The 16,080-nt window shown below is 39.2% G+C and overlaps 1 protein-coding gene across 9 annotated transcripts in view; it reads left to right on the top strand.

Moving 5' to 3' along the window:
* The window catches only part of gria4b (glutamate receptor, ionotropic, AMPA 4b), a 169,584-nt gene that overhangs the window by 31,237 nt on the left and 122,267 nt on the right, over window positions 1–16,080 (top strand). For 2 of the 9 annotated variants that reach the window (XM_044221377.1, XM_044221383.1), the window contains exon 1: window positions 13,593–14,145. The exons of 1 other annotated variant lie outside the window; for it this stretch is intronic. In XM_044221377.1, coding sequence (XP_044077312.1) covers window positions 14,055–14,145 — 91 coding nt within the window. In that variant the 5' untranslated portion in view covers window positions 13,593–14,054. Of the gene's footprint in view, window positions 1–13,567; window positions 14,146–16,080 lie in introns of those variants that run through there. 6 more of the 9 variants (XM_044221378.1, XM_044221382.1, XR_006380620.1 and 3 more) reach the window with 6 other exon arrangements.

Below are 16,080 nucleotides of genomic sequence, written 5' to 3'. Positions count from 1 at the left end.
TTTATGATGAAACCATTCACTTGAATTTATGTGAGATGAATACACTGTTCCTTACACTTGCCTACAGGTGAGTCCTCTGTGACCCCAGGACTGAGGATAATTCAGGATAAATGTGACTTATCAGGGTAATCTATGAACACCAGGTTCCCAGCTTTTATTTATAACCTGAAAGCTTAGGTGAACTGAATTTCTAGTAATATTTACCGACTGAGGGTTGGTCAGTATTTTCAAGTACTCTCTCTTCCACAGATGTAGAACAGTGTATTTTGTAGTTTGATTTGGAGGACTTGTTGCACCTGTGACACAGATCTTGATTTGGAAATCTGGGATGGACCAGATGAAAGAGGAGACACTGACTGGGGTTGACCGTCTGCTGGCTCTGACATGGAAGCAGAAATTGCTGTTCCCCTGTGAAGCATCCTGTGAGTCAGACCTTGCCTCAGTGAGCTTTTCTCAGGGATTGCTGCAGGGCCTCGTACCTCCTCTGTCTTTTCTTGTCGCTTTCTATTTCCTTCACCACCACCCCCCAACCCCCCCACCCCCACCCCCACCCCACCCCCCGCCTGCTGTGGGGCTGCTTATTGTCTGGGACCAGTGCAGTCAAATCGCCCACTGTCCTTAATTCTTTCCTTATTTCCTCCCCATTTATCGCCTGGCTGTGGAAATCAATAACGCGCCTTTGCCAGACCTCAGCCATTTAATTTGACATTTGATCCAGTCATGGGTTATTTATGTGGAGGAGATACAAATGAATTCTCTCCCCCCCACCTCCTTTTGCTCTTTGTCCCCTTTGCTCTGGAGGTAAAGCCGTCTCTAGGGAAGTGTGCTTATGAAAGCCTCCTTGATACATCATGTAGTAATGCCCACAGGACCCCATTTACAGCAATTGGTGACGCTACCGAGTCATTGCCTGAGCTGTGGTCTAGATCCCCATTTCAGGTCGCATGACTAATATATTGCATGACTAGTCACATGCATCCCACACTATATACAAAGTAAGGCAATTGGGAATTTAGATGGGGCCTCATGCAGTGATGGTGTCTCCGTTAAAATTAAGTCCCCACCTCATTTTGTAATCTGAATGACTCAACTGGGGTTACGATGGTGTCAGATTGTGTGTGCTTGGGTCTGTGGTATTTATTATTACATATAGCAGAGGGACAAGCTGAATTATATTAGAGAAAAGAAAGCAGTTCTCCTCTTCACCTTTCCTTCTTTATTCCCTACATGACATAACAATGTAACAATGATATGAGTAACAACTCTAGGACACATTGTGTGTCTTCACCACAAATTGGATAATGTGGCTTTACATAAACTGGATTATATGAAAAACATATACATGACATTTTCTCCTGTTCTGTCACATGAAAACATTCAGGTTAGGGGAAGGTTGAGGCAGCTGAAGACAATTGGTTAAGAAATACTTGCTTTTTAAAATGTATTTATTTATTTTATTTCTTTAACACTAAAAAATAAATGTCTTTGAGTTGAGAATTGAACCTGGATCAATGGAGTTTAAATTAAACAAAATTCTAGGGGACCAAGGCCCTTATTTATCAAGCATCTCAGAGTAGAAAATTGTTCCTAACAGGCCAAAAATGTTCGCAGAGAGGCATGCTATTTGGCCCTACTTTTAGGATATTTATCTCCTGAGGTGTCCAAACTTTTTAGGAGTTACCAGAAATGGCGTTCATTCATGAAAGGAGAGATGTTTTGAGAATGCTTGATGACTATGAGCTTATTAAAAAAGATACTGTTTTGATATAAAGATATTTTTTTTGTGACTGACTGGATGCAGGATACAGGGAAAACACATGCTCAACATTCAAGATTCGCTTTATTGTCCCAAATCGTAGGAAATTTGGATTGGGCTTCAGAAAACCCTTTTCAGAAAACCCTTCTATGAGTTGTACTCATGTAGCTATATTATTTTCCTGCACACATAAAGCACAAATATAATGAAGTGGTGCTATTTTATGCACCTAGCATTTTTTATTGTCTACTATACTGCATTTTTCAACTGTCAAAAAAACTCCAGTGCATCATAATTTCTCTTTTGCTGCACAGTGTTGTAAAACGGCGATGTCGCACCGTCTCTTAAGAGTCAAGTCAGTTTTATTTATATAGCCCAATATCACAAATCCCAATTTGCTTCAAGGGGCTTTACAATCTGTACAGCATACAACACCCTGTGTTCTTAGACCCTCGATTCGTTCTTCTACTTACTGAACTTAAGTGTAGGAAGCTTCATTAATGTCTCTCAAGTCCTACTCAGAGGTAGGAGTGTTTTTAGTCTTAGCTTAACTTTCAGCTTGATTCCTACGAGGCATTCTGAGATGTTTGATAAATATTGGGCTCTGATGTCTGCTTCCTGCTACCTGGAGATACCTTTATGACAATACTAAACCTGTAAAACTCTAAATTAAGTAACATACATCCAAATGTAATGTCACTGATTAAGTAGTCAGAAAAAGAGTTACATTTTGAAAATAATCTTCTAAGAATAAGAACTCAAGTATTTATCCATTGGGACATTTTAAAGGTTTTGTTGTTTTACGATTTTGAGTCACACTGAAATAATTAACAGAACAGAGAGTCGGTAGAAGACATAATCTCTATACTCACAAAAAAATATATGTGGCACGTTGGAAGTAATTTTTTGATCAGCCTTTCATTTATTCCTTCCACCATCTGTTGTCACCAAAAACTCTAAAAGCTTTCTCTGCCTTTTCCAGACGAACAGCTCCCTCCTCCTGATTGGGCCATAAAGCCGTCCAGCAGAGTTCCTTCTAAATTTGACCTGGTGACACAGAGTGTAAAAGGCTGTGAAGGAGGCACCTTTTTATAGTGCAATTTTCCCCACAGATTAACAATTTATTTGTAGTGGTGTGTGTGTGTGTGTGTGTGTGTGTGTGTGTGTGGTCGCTACATCCGGCATTTGATGCACAAAAGCATTACTTTCCCAAGTTGATGAGCACGTCGTTTTTAGCCACACTAGCAACGTGGCTCGAGGGAAGGCAATGTCGGCGTTTGCGCCACCTCTTTGGTCCAGACTGAAATATCTCTACAACTACTGGATGGATTAACATGTAATTTGGTACACACATTCATGTCCCCCTCAGGATGAATTGTAATGACTTTGGTGATCCCCTGAATCTAGTGCCATTATCAGGTCAAAATTTTAATTTGTCCAATACTTTGGTTTATCACCAGATTTTCAATTTTGTTTCATTTTTTTTCTGAGTGAATGAATGAATGAAAATATTACATTTTGATATGTATGGTATGTAGGTATGTTAATTAATTCAGAGTTTTAGAGGTCTACCATTGTCATATAGGTATCTCCGGGTAGCAGGAAGCAAATATAGGTCTCCTAGAATTTTGTTTATTTATAGCTATATGATTGTACTTGGATGCACCAGTTTATTATTATTTGAGTCCTCTTTTACAGTTCACACATACATGTAGATATTTGAAAGGAAATAATAAAAATGTTTTGCACTTCTGTTCGGGAGTGCTAAGCAAATAAATTGTATTAATGAGGAATACTGCTTCATGTTGCACATAATGCCCAGGAGTGATTCAATTTTATAGTTATTCAATTTCAATGCCAAAATACCAGATTCACATTCTAATGAAATGATATAATGTGACTCAGAAGAGTATGTAACACTGTGTAGATGTGAAAGAGTGCAGCTTGTAATACTCCTATAATGGATCTGTGCCGGTCCTGCTAAGGAATATGACACCTCATACAAAACAAAAGTGTTTTCTGTGAGGTCTTCATACTCACTTAATTTGTACTTCAAGTGGTGCTTTATGATTTTATAGTAATTTGATGACACTGTAATGCCATTGGTGTCATTGCAGTATACAAGTAAATCTACTTTTATATTACATCCAATACCCATTTTGTTTAAAAGTAATAGCTGATGAACAGGTACCTCCATGTATAGTATTATTTATAAAATCATTAAGAAAAACAATCCCAAATTTTGTTGTGTGCACCAAAACGTCTCTGTAGAGGGGTTATCAAGCATTCACCAAGGCTGACTCCCAAATAACAGAAACTCAGCACTGTCTATTGCTTTAATTTGGGTTTTCTTAGATAAGGAAGTTTTTGCAGGTCCTTGCTCCTGCACTTGTTCGAAACCGACGTTTGTAGATGTCCTATATCTGGTTATAGAAAGAGGACTAAATATGCAAACTGTAACTGATTTATCAGAATGTGTTTGGCTAAAGCAGGTAGTGTTGGAGATGGTAGCTGCAGCCTTCCTGGGTGGTTTCCCTGTTAGTCAGAAGACATGCATGGTCTCTGTGCTTGTATGCTGTTATATTTCTACAGAAGCAGAGAGGGCTAATACTTTATTTAGGCCTGTATAATCTTGTAAACACACCTTAAGTATATCATTATTTCAAGATAACATATGATGGTTATATGATTATTATGTGTAGTCCTACAAAGAAAGTAGGACTACACATAATACTGCTCATAGGTGGCTATAGGGTGGGGCTAGAGGGGCTATATCCCTACCAGTTTACCACATGTTTGACATACAAAAATGCTGTTTCTCATATTCATCAGTTGATCCAGTCCAGTATAGCAGCTCCATTTGCCACAGATACCTTCGACGCCTGAGTGAGCTCACAGTGTTTACATCACACATGATGTATTTACAAGTAGTAAAATAGTAGTAAGTAAAATAGCTTTGATGCGCTAGCAGTGTGATAGAAATGCATTGTTTGATCATCAAATGACCTTGTCAAGAGGAACCAGGAACTAGTGAAAATGAGAAGGTGGACGCAGCTTCATTCAGAGCTGGGATGAGCAGTACGCCCGGCTGGAATATTTCTGACTTCTGACTTTACATACATATTTTAACAAATATCTGATATGTTGTGTAACTCTACTATAAATGACAAACATTGGATGTAACAATGTAACTAACCCCTTGATGAAAGACAACCTCCAGCTTCCATTTTCTCCACAATGAAAGCAATGTCCAAACTGTTAATTTCAGTTTCATTAAATTAACGTTCAGTGACTTTTCAAGGGTCTAATCACAGCTACTCTTGATAGCAAATGAAAGTTAACATTTTGATTATAGTCACTTTTCATGGTGCTTCTGCTTTAAAACACATATAAAGTGTCTGAAGTTCCATTCAGACTCATTACTGGCTTGGCAGACGGTTTTGTTGAAAGGATACTTTACAATGGAGAAGAGAGCTGGTGGTGAAGTGATTTTTATAAGCCCTTTTTGTTTATTTAACAAACCTTTTCTTTTGCCGTTTGTTTTATTTTTTTTCCACTCTGCAATCCTGGAAAATTTCAAATCTGCTTAGAAAAACTGGTTGTAAAGAGCTGGCAATTGAATTCTCAATTCCACTGAAAGGACGGTGGATGAATCCTGTCGACCTGCAAACCAGATTTTTAACAAACACACACACACAAACATCTAAGGACGCATGCACGTAGAGAATGACACTGTGTGTACGGGATTCCCAAACAGCGGTTGAACAACACTCTTCATCACCCCTGATGTGAGCAGGAAAAACCTACTGCAGGCTTCCCATCTGTTCAACTCCAGAGTTATGGCAGAGATCCATCTCTCTCTCTCTCTCTCTCTCTCTCTCTCTCTCTCTCTCTCTCTCTCTCTCTCTCTCTCTCTCTCTCTCTCTCTCTCTCTCTCTCTCTCTCTCTCTCTCTCTCTCTCTCTCTCTCTCTCTCTCTCTCTCACACACACACACACACACCTCATTCATAAAGTTGGTCAGTCAGGTATAGCGTCGCATGACTGTAACTTTCACATCTATAAACGATGGCACATCGCATTGTACATGCCATGGTCACTACTTTTTTTGTTTGTACACTCAAATAAAATGGTGGAGGGAAAATATAAGTACCTTGCAGTAAAAGTAGGAAGACAATAAGTGACAGGATAGCATGATCAGACTGAAGGGCAGGGAGTAACAAGATAGGTAAGAACCCAAAGTCAACATAGTAACATAGATTATGTGACAAACTGAAACCCATCCTCTGAATTGACCTTATGCAGCTGCTGATTTTTCATTTGTTCCATTTCCGGTTTTGTGTCTTAACCTCTGGTCGCTAAGTCAAATGTCTTTGTCCTGATTAGTTCACACAGCCTAGTATAAATTAAAATCAAAGTTTGGAACACGTCCACATTTATGTAAAGGTCATATGGCCTGTTAAGACCACATCCACCGCAGTTATCAGATTAGAAGACAAAATTACCTTCAGTGTTAGCTTTCTTACAGCTAGCTCAACTAGCTTACTGTGTGTTGTAGCAGCAGCTTGATGTTTATGATGAACATTTTCAAGAGCACTGACGCTTAACTTGTCAGTACGATGACGCATATAATAAAATGATATTTTTGCATTTATCACAAACAAATCAGATTTTTTTGCTTTCTCCAGCCTGAGTGAGTTTATAATTCACTGCGCCAAAGGCGTAGCGAGTAGGATGGATTTTGGGTTTGCTATATCACTCTTTTGGCCTTCTGAAAGATTAAGAAACAGCTGGATAAATTCAATAGCTGTAACTTCAGATAATGAAAGAAGCAGTGGAGAAAGCAACACAGCAGGTGCAGTGACTGAGGATGGGGGGTTACTGCCTGTTTCCACGTTACATGTTTAGCCCATTAGCGTCCTGTGTCTTGCTGTGTGTGTCAGGCATTTTTAGGATTAATTTTAGGGTTAATTTTGTGTTATAAACTAGCACTGCTCTGTGTGTGAATTAATGTGGCCACCTTTATTAAACATCTCTTGATGTGTCACACTGAGAATGATGCCTCACCATGAAAACACTGAGGTACGAGAAGAAACAACAATGAACTGAATTTAAAGACTGCCAGTGAGACTGATGCAAACGCCTGACATACATCACACTGATGTCTCATCTATATGATGTCGTCTTATGCTCGAAAAGCTGCACCACAGTAAATTGGATAATGGAGCAGGAGCTGTGTGATGTACAGTGATGCAAAGAAATTGAAGTGATGTACTGTATATTTTAAAAACACAGATTTGTGGTTGTGATGGTAGAGGGTTTATCACAGCGTTGTCTTTAATGGATGTGAGGTATACATATAGAAAGGTCGGGGAATGACAAAAATATATACTCTACAGGGTAGGACTGTTGCTCAGGTGCACATGAAACACTGATTTTATGTATGCGTCACATTACTGCCATCCATCATCCAAACCAAGCCTCTGTTTTACATTTACATTTACATTAATTTTATGTTTTTAATGGGTGTTAGTCATTTGATTACAGCATGAAAATCAGCTTGTATAGACTTGAATCATACCTGGAATAGGTAATCCATCACGCAGATCATAATGTCTGCAGAAGTCATTTTATTAAGGCCCTTAATCAGTGCAGACCTTCGAAATCTGTACTGACAACTGCATTACCACCTAACAGAAACATAATTTTGCCAACCAAAAAAAGCAGACAAGGTGTTCACTTTAATTCAAGCAAGTGTCACGTCTTAAAGGAAATTGTTGCAAGACCCTCATCTTTGGAAGTTTCCTTTTTATCAACATGGATATAAGTTGCTCTTGATCATTTCGGCCTCAGTTTCAGAACCTGCACAGTAGTGATGATACCTTTCTTCTTGCAAATGTAGATATTTCAAACCATTCGACAAAATATACAACTTAAAAACATTTTGACTGTCTAATTTGCACTTGAAAGATTCCTTGTTGCAGGGTAGCATAAGAAAATCCCAACATTTAATACAATGTATTGTCGCCTTGAGGTATTTCCATTCATTATACATATTCTGTTGATGATGGACTGGTCAATTACCGCAGGATGTCAGAGGTATCTATTGTATCCATAGCCTCAGTGCCGTTGTTTTACCTTTCACAGTGTGCCAACAAGTTGAATGTACCCAAAACAGGAAACATTATTGTATATATAACATTATTTCAGTGTTCAGATTTTCAGAAAGGCGCAGGTAATGGAAGAAGGACGTAAAGAAACATCATCTTGTTTTATTTTGGTCAGTCCAGGCAGATGCATCAGAGAGGGGAAGGAATAACAGGAAGTGACAAAATTTATGATAAATTTTGAGAATCTATAAACACTTCTTACACAGGAAAAAGCAATGCAACTAATTAAATGTGTACAGGCCCAGATTAGGCTTTTAAACTCGGGTTAAAACAGTTAAACAAATAAGTGAATAAAATAGATTCAGGATAAACACAACAGAACAGATTGTGAGTGTGTGTGTATGAGTTTAGGTATGCTATAGTATATAGGCGTAAATGTGTGTGACAAGTGAATCCAGAAAGTCTGTATGTAGAATGTATTTTCTTTATGTATTTTTCTTTCAGTGGATGGATAAAACTACAAGTTTTCAGTTTGTGTATAGATTAAACAAATGAGATACAGATCTGTTAATTAATGAGCTTTAGAGAAGTTGGTAGATTTGGTAGTTTTTTTTTTTTTTTTTTAAAAACTATGGACAGAGCGAGGCTAGCACCACTGTTGCTGTTTTTAGTCATCCGTATTACAGTTTTTCTCAATTGCTAAAACACTAAACCCTATTGTCTGAACCAAATGCTCAGTTGCCTGAACCCACTGATTGAATCAATCACTCTTTTGGCAAAACCATAAGCACTTTTCACCTGTTTAGACACAACTTGCCAACACATTTTCATTGTGATGCACCCGTGCTGCATAATGGTGTGCACAGGTGACAAAAGTCAAACATAGTTGAAGCACAGATGTCACCACTTGAAAACAATAACTCAAAATTGATCACACTTGTGGCTAATGATGTGAGGGAACATATAAAGTAAGCCAGTTCAGAGAGCGCTGGTTTGTGAGCCCTACAATGGATAGAAATCTGAGAGGAAGAGTTTGCGTGAGAGGAGGTCGAGGTGGTCAGCGAAGACCAAGAACAGTAATATCTGATGAAATCAGAGCTACTGTGATTGACCATGTTCTTGTCCATGGTATGAGCATGAGGGAGGCTGGACAAAGGGTACAACCAAACATCAGTAGATTCACTGTGTCCACCATAATCCGAAGATTTAGAGAAGAGAACAGGTAATTACCTTTTTTTGACATTATAGTACAGTATGTAAATGTTGACAGCAATTACTGTATGACATACTATATACTGTACCACAGTATACTGTAAGTAAATATGTTTCAGTACATCACTGTACCAATATACTGTAGTATTGTAATGGAGGGTTGGTCTAACTGTTTGTAGGCCTAGTATTCCATGTATATTTTTGTACATTATTTTTACATGGGCTTACTGTACACCAGTGGCAAACGCATAAGATTTCTGTTTTGTCTTTTTGTACAAGTGCTAAATGCACAAGGTTTTTTTGTTATGCAACATGCATTTAGCCTGCAGTGAACAATAAACATTTATTTCTCCAGCTTCATGTCCTGAGCATTGTGTTTTCTATTTTTCTACGTAGTGTTTAGTGACTGTTCAGTAGTGTTTTTAATTTTGATTGACTCGGGGCACGATTTGACCACATAGTTCAGTTTTGAGCACAGATTGAACTGTTTTGAGGTGAAAGTTTGGTTTTGCAAGAAGAGTCTGAGGTTTTGTGAATGTAGCTTGAAAATTGTGTTTTGTGTTCACAGTTTAGAGAAAAGGAGAGCAGCTTTCAAGAAATGTGTCTTAGCAATCGAGAAAAACTGTAACTCAGGCAGAAGCACCACGGTCAGCTCCACTCCCATGTACTCAGTAAAGTCCTGTGGAGTTGTTGTTCAGGCGCTGAGTCTACCCAAAATAGCACAGGTTACCAATGGTCTACAAAAATCCTTTGCAGTGTTCTTGTTTTTATTGACTTGAGGGCTGAAGTGAAAAACCAATCTGTTGCATTTGTATTAATATAGCAACATAATTACAGTTCCTAATTTGAACATGTTGGAACAGTGATTTACAGAAGTTTTCCACATTTTATACATTGCCAGAAAAGATTAGCCTCTTGCTTCCACATTTACTTTTCTTGTCATTATCAGTATCAGAATAAGCTTTAATGGCCAACTATGTGTACACATAGAAGGAATTTTACTCTGGTTTTTCGTTGCTCTCAGTGCACTTACACACAGCTCCAAGAACAATTTTCAGGAAGATAGAAATAGACATACAGCTTATAAACAAGGACAACAAAGCTGAACAGGTAGGTAAAAATAAACATAGAACTGTTATGCACATACAAGTAGGTAAAAAAATAGATGCTGAATTAAATACATATATAAGCAACAATGAACAACATCAAAAAATCTCTATATCCACATAAACTGAAAGATGTCTGGATTAATGAGTTTTGTGGTCAGGTGGCCTCCAGACAATAAAAACTAGAAATGTTAAAAGTGTGTTCAGACATTTGATGTCCACTGGAGATGAACTGCCTGAATCTTTCTGCTACATTTTATTGTACAACCCCAAACTGGGAGACAAACAACCTTGTGCTTTTTGCTCATCATCCTTAAGTGCCACCAAAGTAAATATTTTCAAAGAGATGTATATATGATGCAAATTCCAAGAGGTGCAATTAGGAAGTGAGTGATTTGCCTAACAGTCCATGGAGGACTATTGCTTTTTGCAGTTTTTGTGCACAGTGAGGAACCACTTTCTGCTTCATGGCAACAAGGCTTAAAGAAAAGTAAAACTCAGCTTGAAACAGAATATATGCTGGAGAATGACATTAATATTGACTTTATGATAAAGTATTGACAGACTGATGAGCGTATTCACTGGAATCAAATCAGATTCTCGAAACCTCAGCAACATTTTCTCAAAGGGTGTTAACAAAATGAATCTTTATTGATCTCTGTGGGGAAATCAGAACTTTGCAGCCGCAAATATAATAGGATACAGAAAGAAATCTGAGCATGGAAGTTCATTCTTGACCTTGGGAACAGTATGTGCTACAAAATAATCTCAACTAAAATGGTCCACTTTCAACCACCCCTCATGGTCTTCATCAGTGAATGGAAGCCCTGGCTCATGTGACCTAAGTGGTGGGACATTGGTTGCCAGTTACAGAAATATAATTTCGGAGCATTGTCCAGAAGTGCAACCTACTTTAGAGTTTCAACCCACAGAGAGCAGAGAAGCTGAAATTTCCGGCCCTTTGTGAATCCACGTTGAATTACGTTTTTAAAATCTCATAAATATCAATATGGTTTTCTGTGGCAAGGTTTCTTTTAATTGGATTCAGGATTGGGTGTTTAAGCTTCCATTAATATTATTAGATATAGCAGCTTGTTTTGTAGAGTCACAGACTGAATTTTAAACAGTTTATTTTCTCAAGGATGAAGAATGTGTGCTGATCCTCCTTTGAACAGAAGTGTTTTCAGTTCAGATTTCCAGCACACTCGATTGTTGAAGGTTTAGTGATGGTACCCAGCCGTCCTCACATTGACAAAAGCAAAATCAACTTCCTGTGCTGCTTCCAATGGTGTCTCACACATATAATTACTCATTTTCAAGCAGGCAACTACAAACCTCAAAATCAGCAAAACTTGAGCTGACTGCAGCTTCACTATGTCCTGTGGTTCCTACTTTAACTGTACCACCCCCAAGGAGACGAGCCTACACTTCCTTAATGTTTCATATCACTGGTCCTCATTTCTCCTTAGAGGATGCAGACAAAACTTCAGAAATTACTTAATTTTAACTAAATTTCTGGAGACAAACTAAAGTGATGCTACTGACTGAAATTATACATTATTTGGTCAAAGTTTTATTTCACCAAACCATCAGCTTAAAGAAGTAGTGCAACATTTTGGGAGCCAGGCTAGCTGTTTATGCTAAGCTAAGCTAATGTCTTGAATTAGACTGCATTAGTTTTAGCCAGGCGTACTTAATAAACTGGCAACTTTTTCTTCACAGTTCTTTGTAGATTTTGTCCCCAATCTCTTCCATTGCAATTATCATTACAGTGACTAAAACTGTGAGTCTTGTTTTAAAGGTCCAGTGTGTAACATTTAGGAAGATCTATTGGCAGAAATGGAATACAACATTTATAAGTATGTTTTCATTAGTGTGTAATCGCCTGAAAATAAAAATTGTTCTTTTCATTACCTTTAGAATAAGCCGTTTTTATCTACACAGGGAGCGGGTCCCCTTCCATGGAGGTCGCCATGTTGGACCAGCATGTTTCTACAGTAGCCCAGAATGGACAAACCAAACGCTGGCTCTAGATTGGGCCTTTTGCGTTTTTCGCGACCACCTACATACTGGACCTTTTAAGAAAGAATTGAAAAAATGTGAAACTATCATTTAACCAACAGCTGGTTGGGAACTACGGAAGCCCTGAGAGGCAAGTGAGGAAGAAAATGTCTGATCCAAATTGTTTTCTCTCCTGTGTTTATGACTTAAGAACAGGTGAAAAAAAGGTTTTGCCAGGATAATCTTTCTAAGTTCCTTAAACAAAGTTTTTCATCTGTGAAACAGGTGGGGGGAAAAGTTTTGGCAGGTGAAAACTTTTTTTTGTCAGGATCATTTTTCCAAAGTGTTTGTTGTTGTAATACTCATTTTCCACAAGAGGCTGAAGTGCACCACTACCCCGTGTTCTAAATAGGACCAAAAGCATTCATGTTCTCTTCCAGGTGAGTTTTAATTTCTGCACTCTAAACACAAGGTATATATATATATATATATATTGTGTTAGCAAGTTATGTAATATTAGTGTCATGTCTTTCTTTTGGCTAGAAATGTATTTTAATCGGCACAACAACATGAGGTAGTGGTGCACTTCAGCCTCTTGTGGTCATAAACACATGAGAGAAAAGAATTTAGATCAGACTTAGAAAATGGATTTTTATTTCCCTCACTTGCCTCTCAGGGCTTGTGTAGAAATCACTAGTCTAGAGAAGCGCTTCCCTGGACCCAGCATCTAGTGACCGTTCCAGGAACTGCAGCTTAAGACTCCTCACCTCACAGTGTTAAGCCTGGTTCACACTTGCCGATGACACATTAATGACTTGTGTAGGTTTTACATACAGTAGAACCCTTTGACACTGTAGAGAACCATTTTAGCTATTTATATTAGTTTTCTCAAAAAAACACTGAAACAAGATGCAGGGAACATTTCTCAAACCCTTTTTATTCTGATGCAAATGTTGCTGCTGTGTTCCAGGTTTAGAGAACTGATTTATGACACTGACCAATAAAGCTATAAACCAGGGATGGTAAACCAGACCTGTTTATTTACTTATTGGGGTATTGGTTCTACTAAGAACCCAATGACACAAGGCACCCTGCCATTATAGTGAAAAATCACCCAGTGTGAAACCATTTTAATTCTGCAAAAGAAACGCAAAATAGAAGTTCACAGACACACATACCTTTTCTAGATTGTAGCGTGTTCTTTACAATCCTATTAATTGGGGCAATTAATGCATTTTAAATGGCACCTTTAAAAAGCCTGTATACCGATGGATTTGCGCACGAAGAGGACAGTGAAAACAGGGCTTATGTTGGAGTTAAGAACATTTATCTTCTCATGCAAAATAGAACTATCTGTAATCATTTATCAGCCTGAAACAAAATCTCTTGTCAGCCATCAGTCATCGCTGACACTCACTGTGTATTTTCGTATCAGCGGCTCTGGAAGTTTTGGTGTTGAATGAGCTGCGGGGACTTTTCCGCCGCTCGGTGCTGAGCGGACTGACTGACGCCCCTCGTGCCTGCCCCGGTCGGGTAAAAGGCGCATGTGTGTTGTTGCTGTGATGTGAGTTGAGCCGCATCCAGACGCACTGGCCGCCGCTGGCTGATGCCCCCCCCCCCCTCATCTTGGTGGTGTTGTGCGCAAAATCTCCAGCGCCGGACGGACGGACGCAGTTTGACGGTACAAACGAGCGGCTCTGTGGGGGGATATCCAAGAAAAAGCCATCCAAAGCAGACATGGATATTTAACGGGCATTTGGTCTTTTTTATCTCTTTGTTTTTTTTTTACCCAGTGATGCTGCTTTTGCCCCGGGGGTCTTAGGCTAATTAAACCTGCTCGATGTCTCTCATCAGTTTATAACCGAAACAAAATGAGGATTTCTTCTCGCGACTGGTTTCTGTTGATATTCTCTGGCTTTTGGGGACTGGCAATGGGTGCTTTCCCGAGCAGCGTTCAGATCGGTAAGTGTGCGCCTTGATGTTAATTCTAACCAGAAAATGAATCATGTGAATGCATCTGTGGACGTCCTGTCTGCTGCCTCTGCCCTGCCATTTAACACCTCAACACTACTCAAAGTGGAAATTGTTAATTTCTTCCGCAGTCTTTTTTTTCTTCTTTAAAATATCACATGCAGACAGCGTTCTTTCCTCTGTTGATGCTGTGCATGTTTAACACACACACCTAATGCGCTTTGTATCTGCAGGCTAGAGTGTGTATCCCAGTGCACTCCGCCACTGCAGCAGATCAGAGCAGCAAAGTGTGTGTGTGTATTCCCTATGCAGGCTGCTTGTGCATTGACTGCTGTTAACACTCTGGCAGACCCCGGTCCGGGCGCTGCAATAAACCTCTGCCACGGTCCCACAGGCCTTACAGCTCCACTGAGCACTCTTTTTCCCAGTTGCACTCTCTTGCATCTGCATGTTTCCATATAACAACTTAACAGTTTGTCTGGGAGGAAATAAGGATGGTGGATTCATGGTTTTCATTTCACTAGCAGGCAGATTGACTTGGTTGATTTAAAGGCAGGGAATGAAAAGAAGGGCAAACTGTGACCTCCAGCTTTTGATCATCACAACCCTCCCAAAAAAATCAATTATCAGAAAAGCAGCCATTCATTCTTTTTCCTGTAAAAATTCTCACAAATGAAATTTGTTTTTAACCCGAAGAAGGTGTTAAAACCTTATTTATGGAATTAAATTTGCTCAAACTGACTTTTTGTGGTTTTACCCTCCACTGCACCCCTGCTTGTAGCGGAGTTGAGGCACATCAGAACCAGTCAGGCTGATGAAAAATGACAAGCTGTTCAAATGATTCTCCTTGTCCTTTTATATCAACGTGATACTCGAATCCCCAGCCCCTCCAGGGAGGTCAGAGGTCAGGGTCTGTTACAGAACAGCACCCCTGGAAGTGAGGACACTTGAGCTGGGTGGGGGTTTAAACCCGCGTCTGTGGGACTGCTGTGCCATCACGTAATATGTGCTGCTGATTTAGGCAAAACTACTGGTGTGGGTGAATTTTCTCATATAATTTCTCTGCTATTTCAGACGGTTTCCTGATATTTTTCAAATTATAACCACCTCTCTATCATTTGGCTAACAGCATTGCTGCCAATGATAGCAAGCATTGTTGATGTAATAACTTTGTCGTCATATACTCCCATCTCAGCCCTGTAACTGATCTCTGGGAGTGTAAAAATCCAAAATGTGCCAGTGTTTCCTCACCCATCAGACTCAATTTTAACTTCATGTAGTTTGGAGCAGCCACCATCTGCTCCATCAGTTCTCAGTGAGGGCAAACATCTCTCCAATCAACACTCGTCAGTTTCATATAATTGTCACTGAAAAATCAACATTTATTAGCAGTGGGAAATTTGCTGTGTACACATGCATGCAACACAGAAACAAGTGCACATATACAGTCATGGCAAATATGCTCTTCAACTGCCACAGATGAATACTGACACCAGTGATACATGTGAAGGCAGGTCCTGAGAATTATTGATCCCACTGTTCATTCATTCTTTTTTCATTCATTTGCTGTATTTTCATGGTGGGGCGGCAGCATGGCCCAGCATGAATTACATGGAGGGCATCCTTGACAGAAAGTCAATCCATCACATCCAAAAAAACAAAAGCAGAAATAGTCTTAGATTAATCACAAAAATGAGCAAGATTCTTTATGTTCGCAAAATGCACCTTCAAAGTGAACCAAAAAAATCAATTTTCCAAGCAACACTAAAGGTCTTTCAGAGTTCTGTAAGGATTCACGGGTTCTCTTTTAAGGATCCTGAAGCTCTTGTCACTTCTGAAGAAGATCCTAATATCATCTGAGTAGCCTGGTTGTGTGTGGATGTAAACTCTCTTAAGCCTGTAACTCTATAGAGGTTATTGACTGAG

This window comes from Siniperca chuatsi, linkage group LG14, assembly GCF_020085105.1.
Source record: "Siniperca chuatsi isolate FFG_IHB_CAS linkage group LG14, ASM2008510v1, whole genome shotgun sequence".
NCBI lineage: Eukaryota > Metazoa > Chordata > Actinopteri > Centrarchiformes > Sinipercidae > Siniperca > Siniperca chuatsi.
Note: the sequence above shows the minus strand (reverse complement) of the source record. Positions and strands in the feature narration are given on the sequence as shown.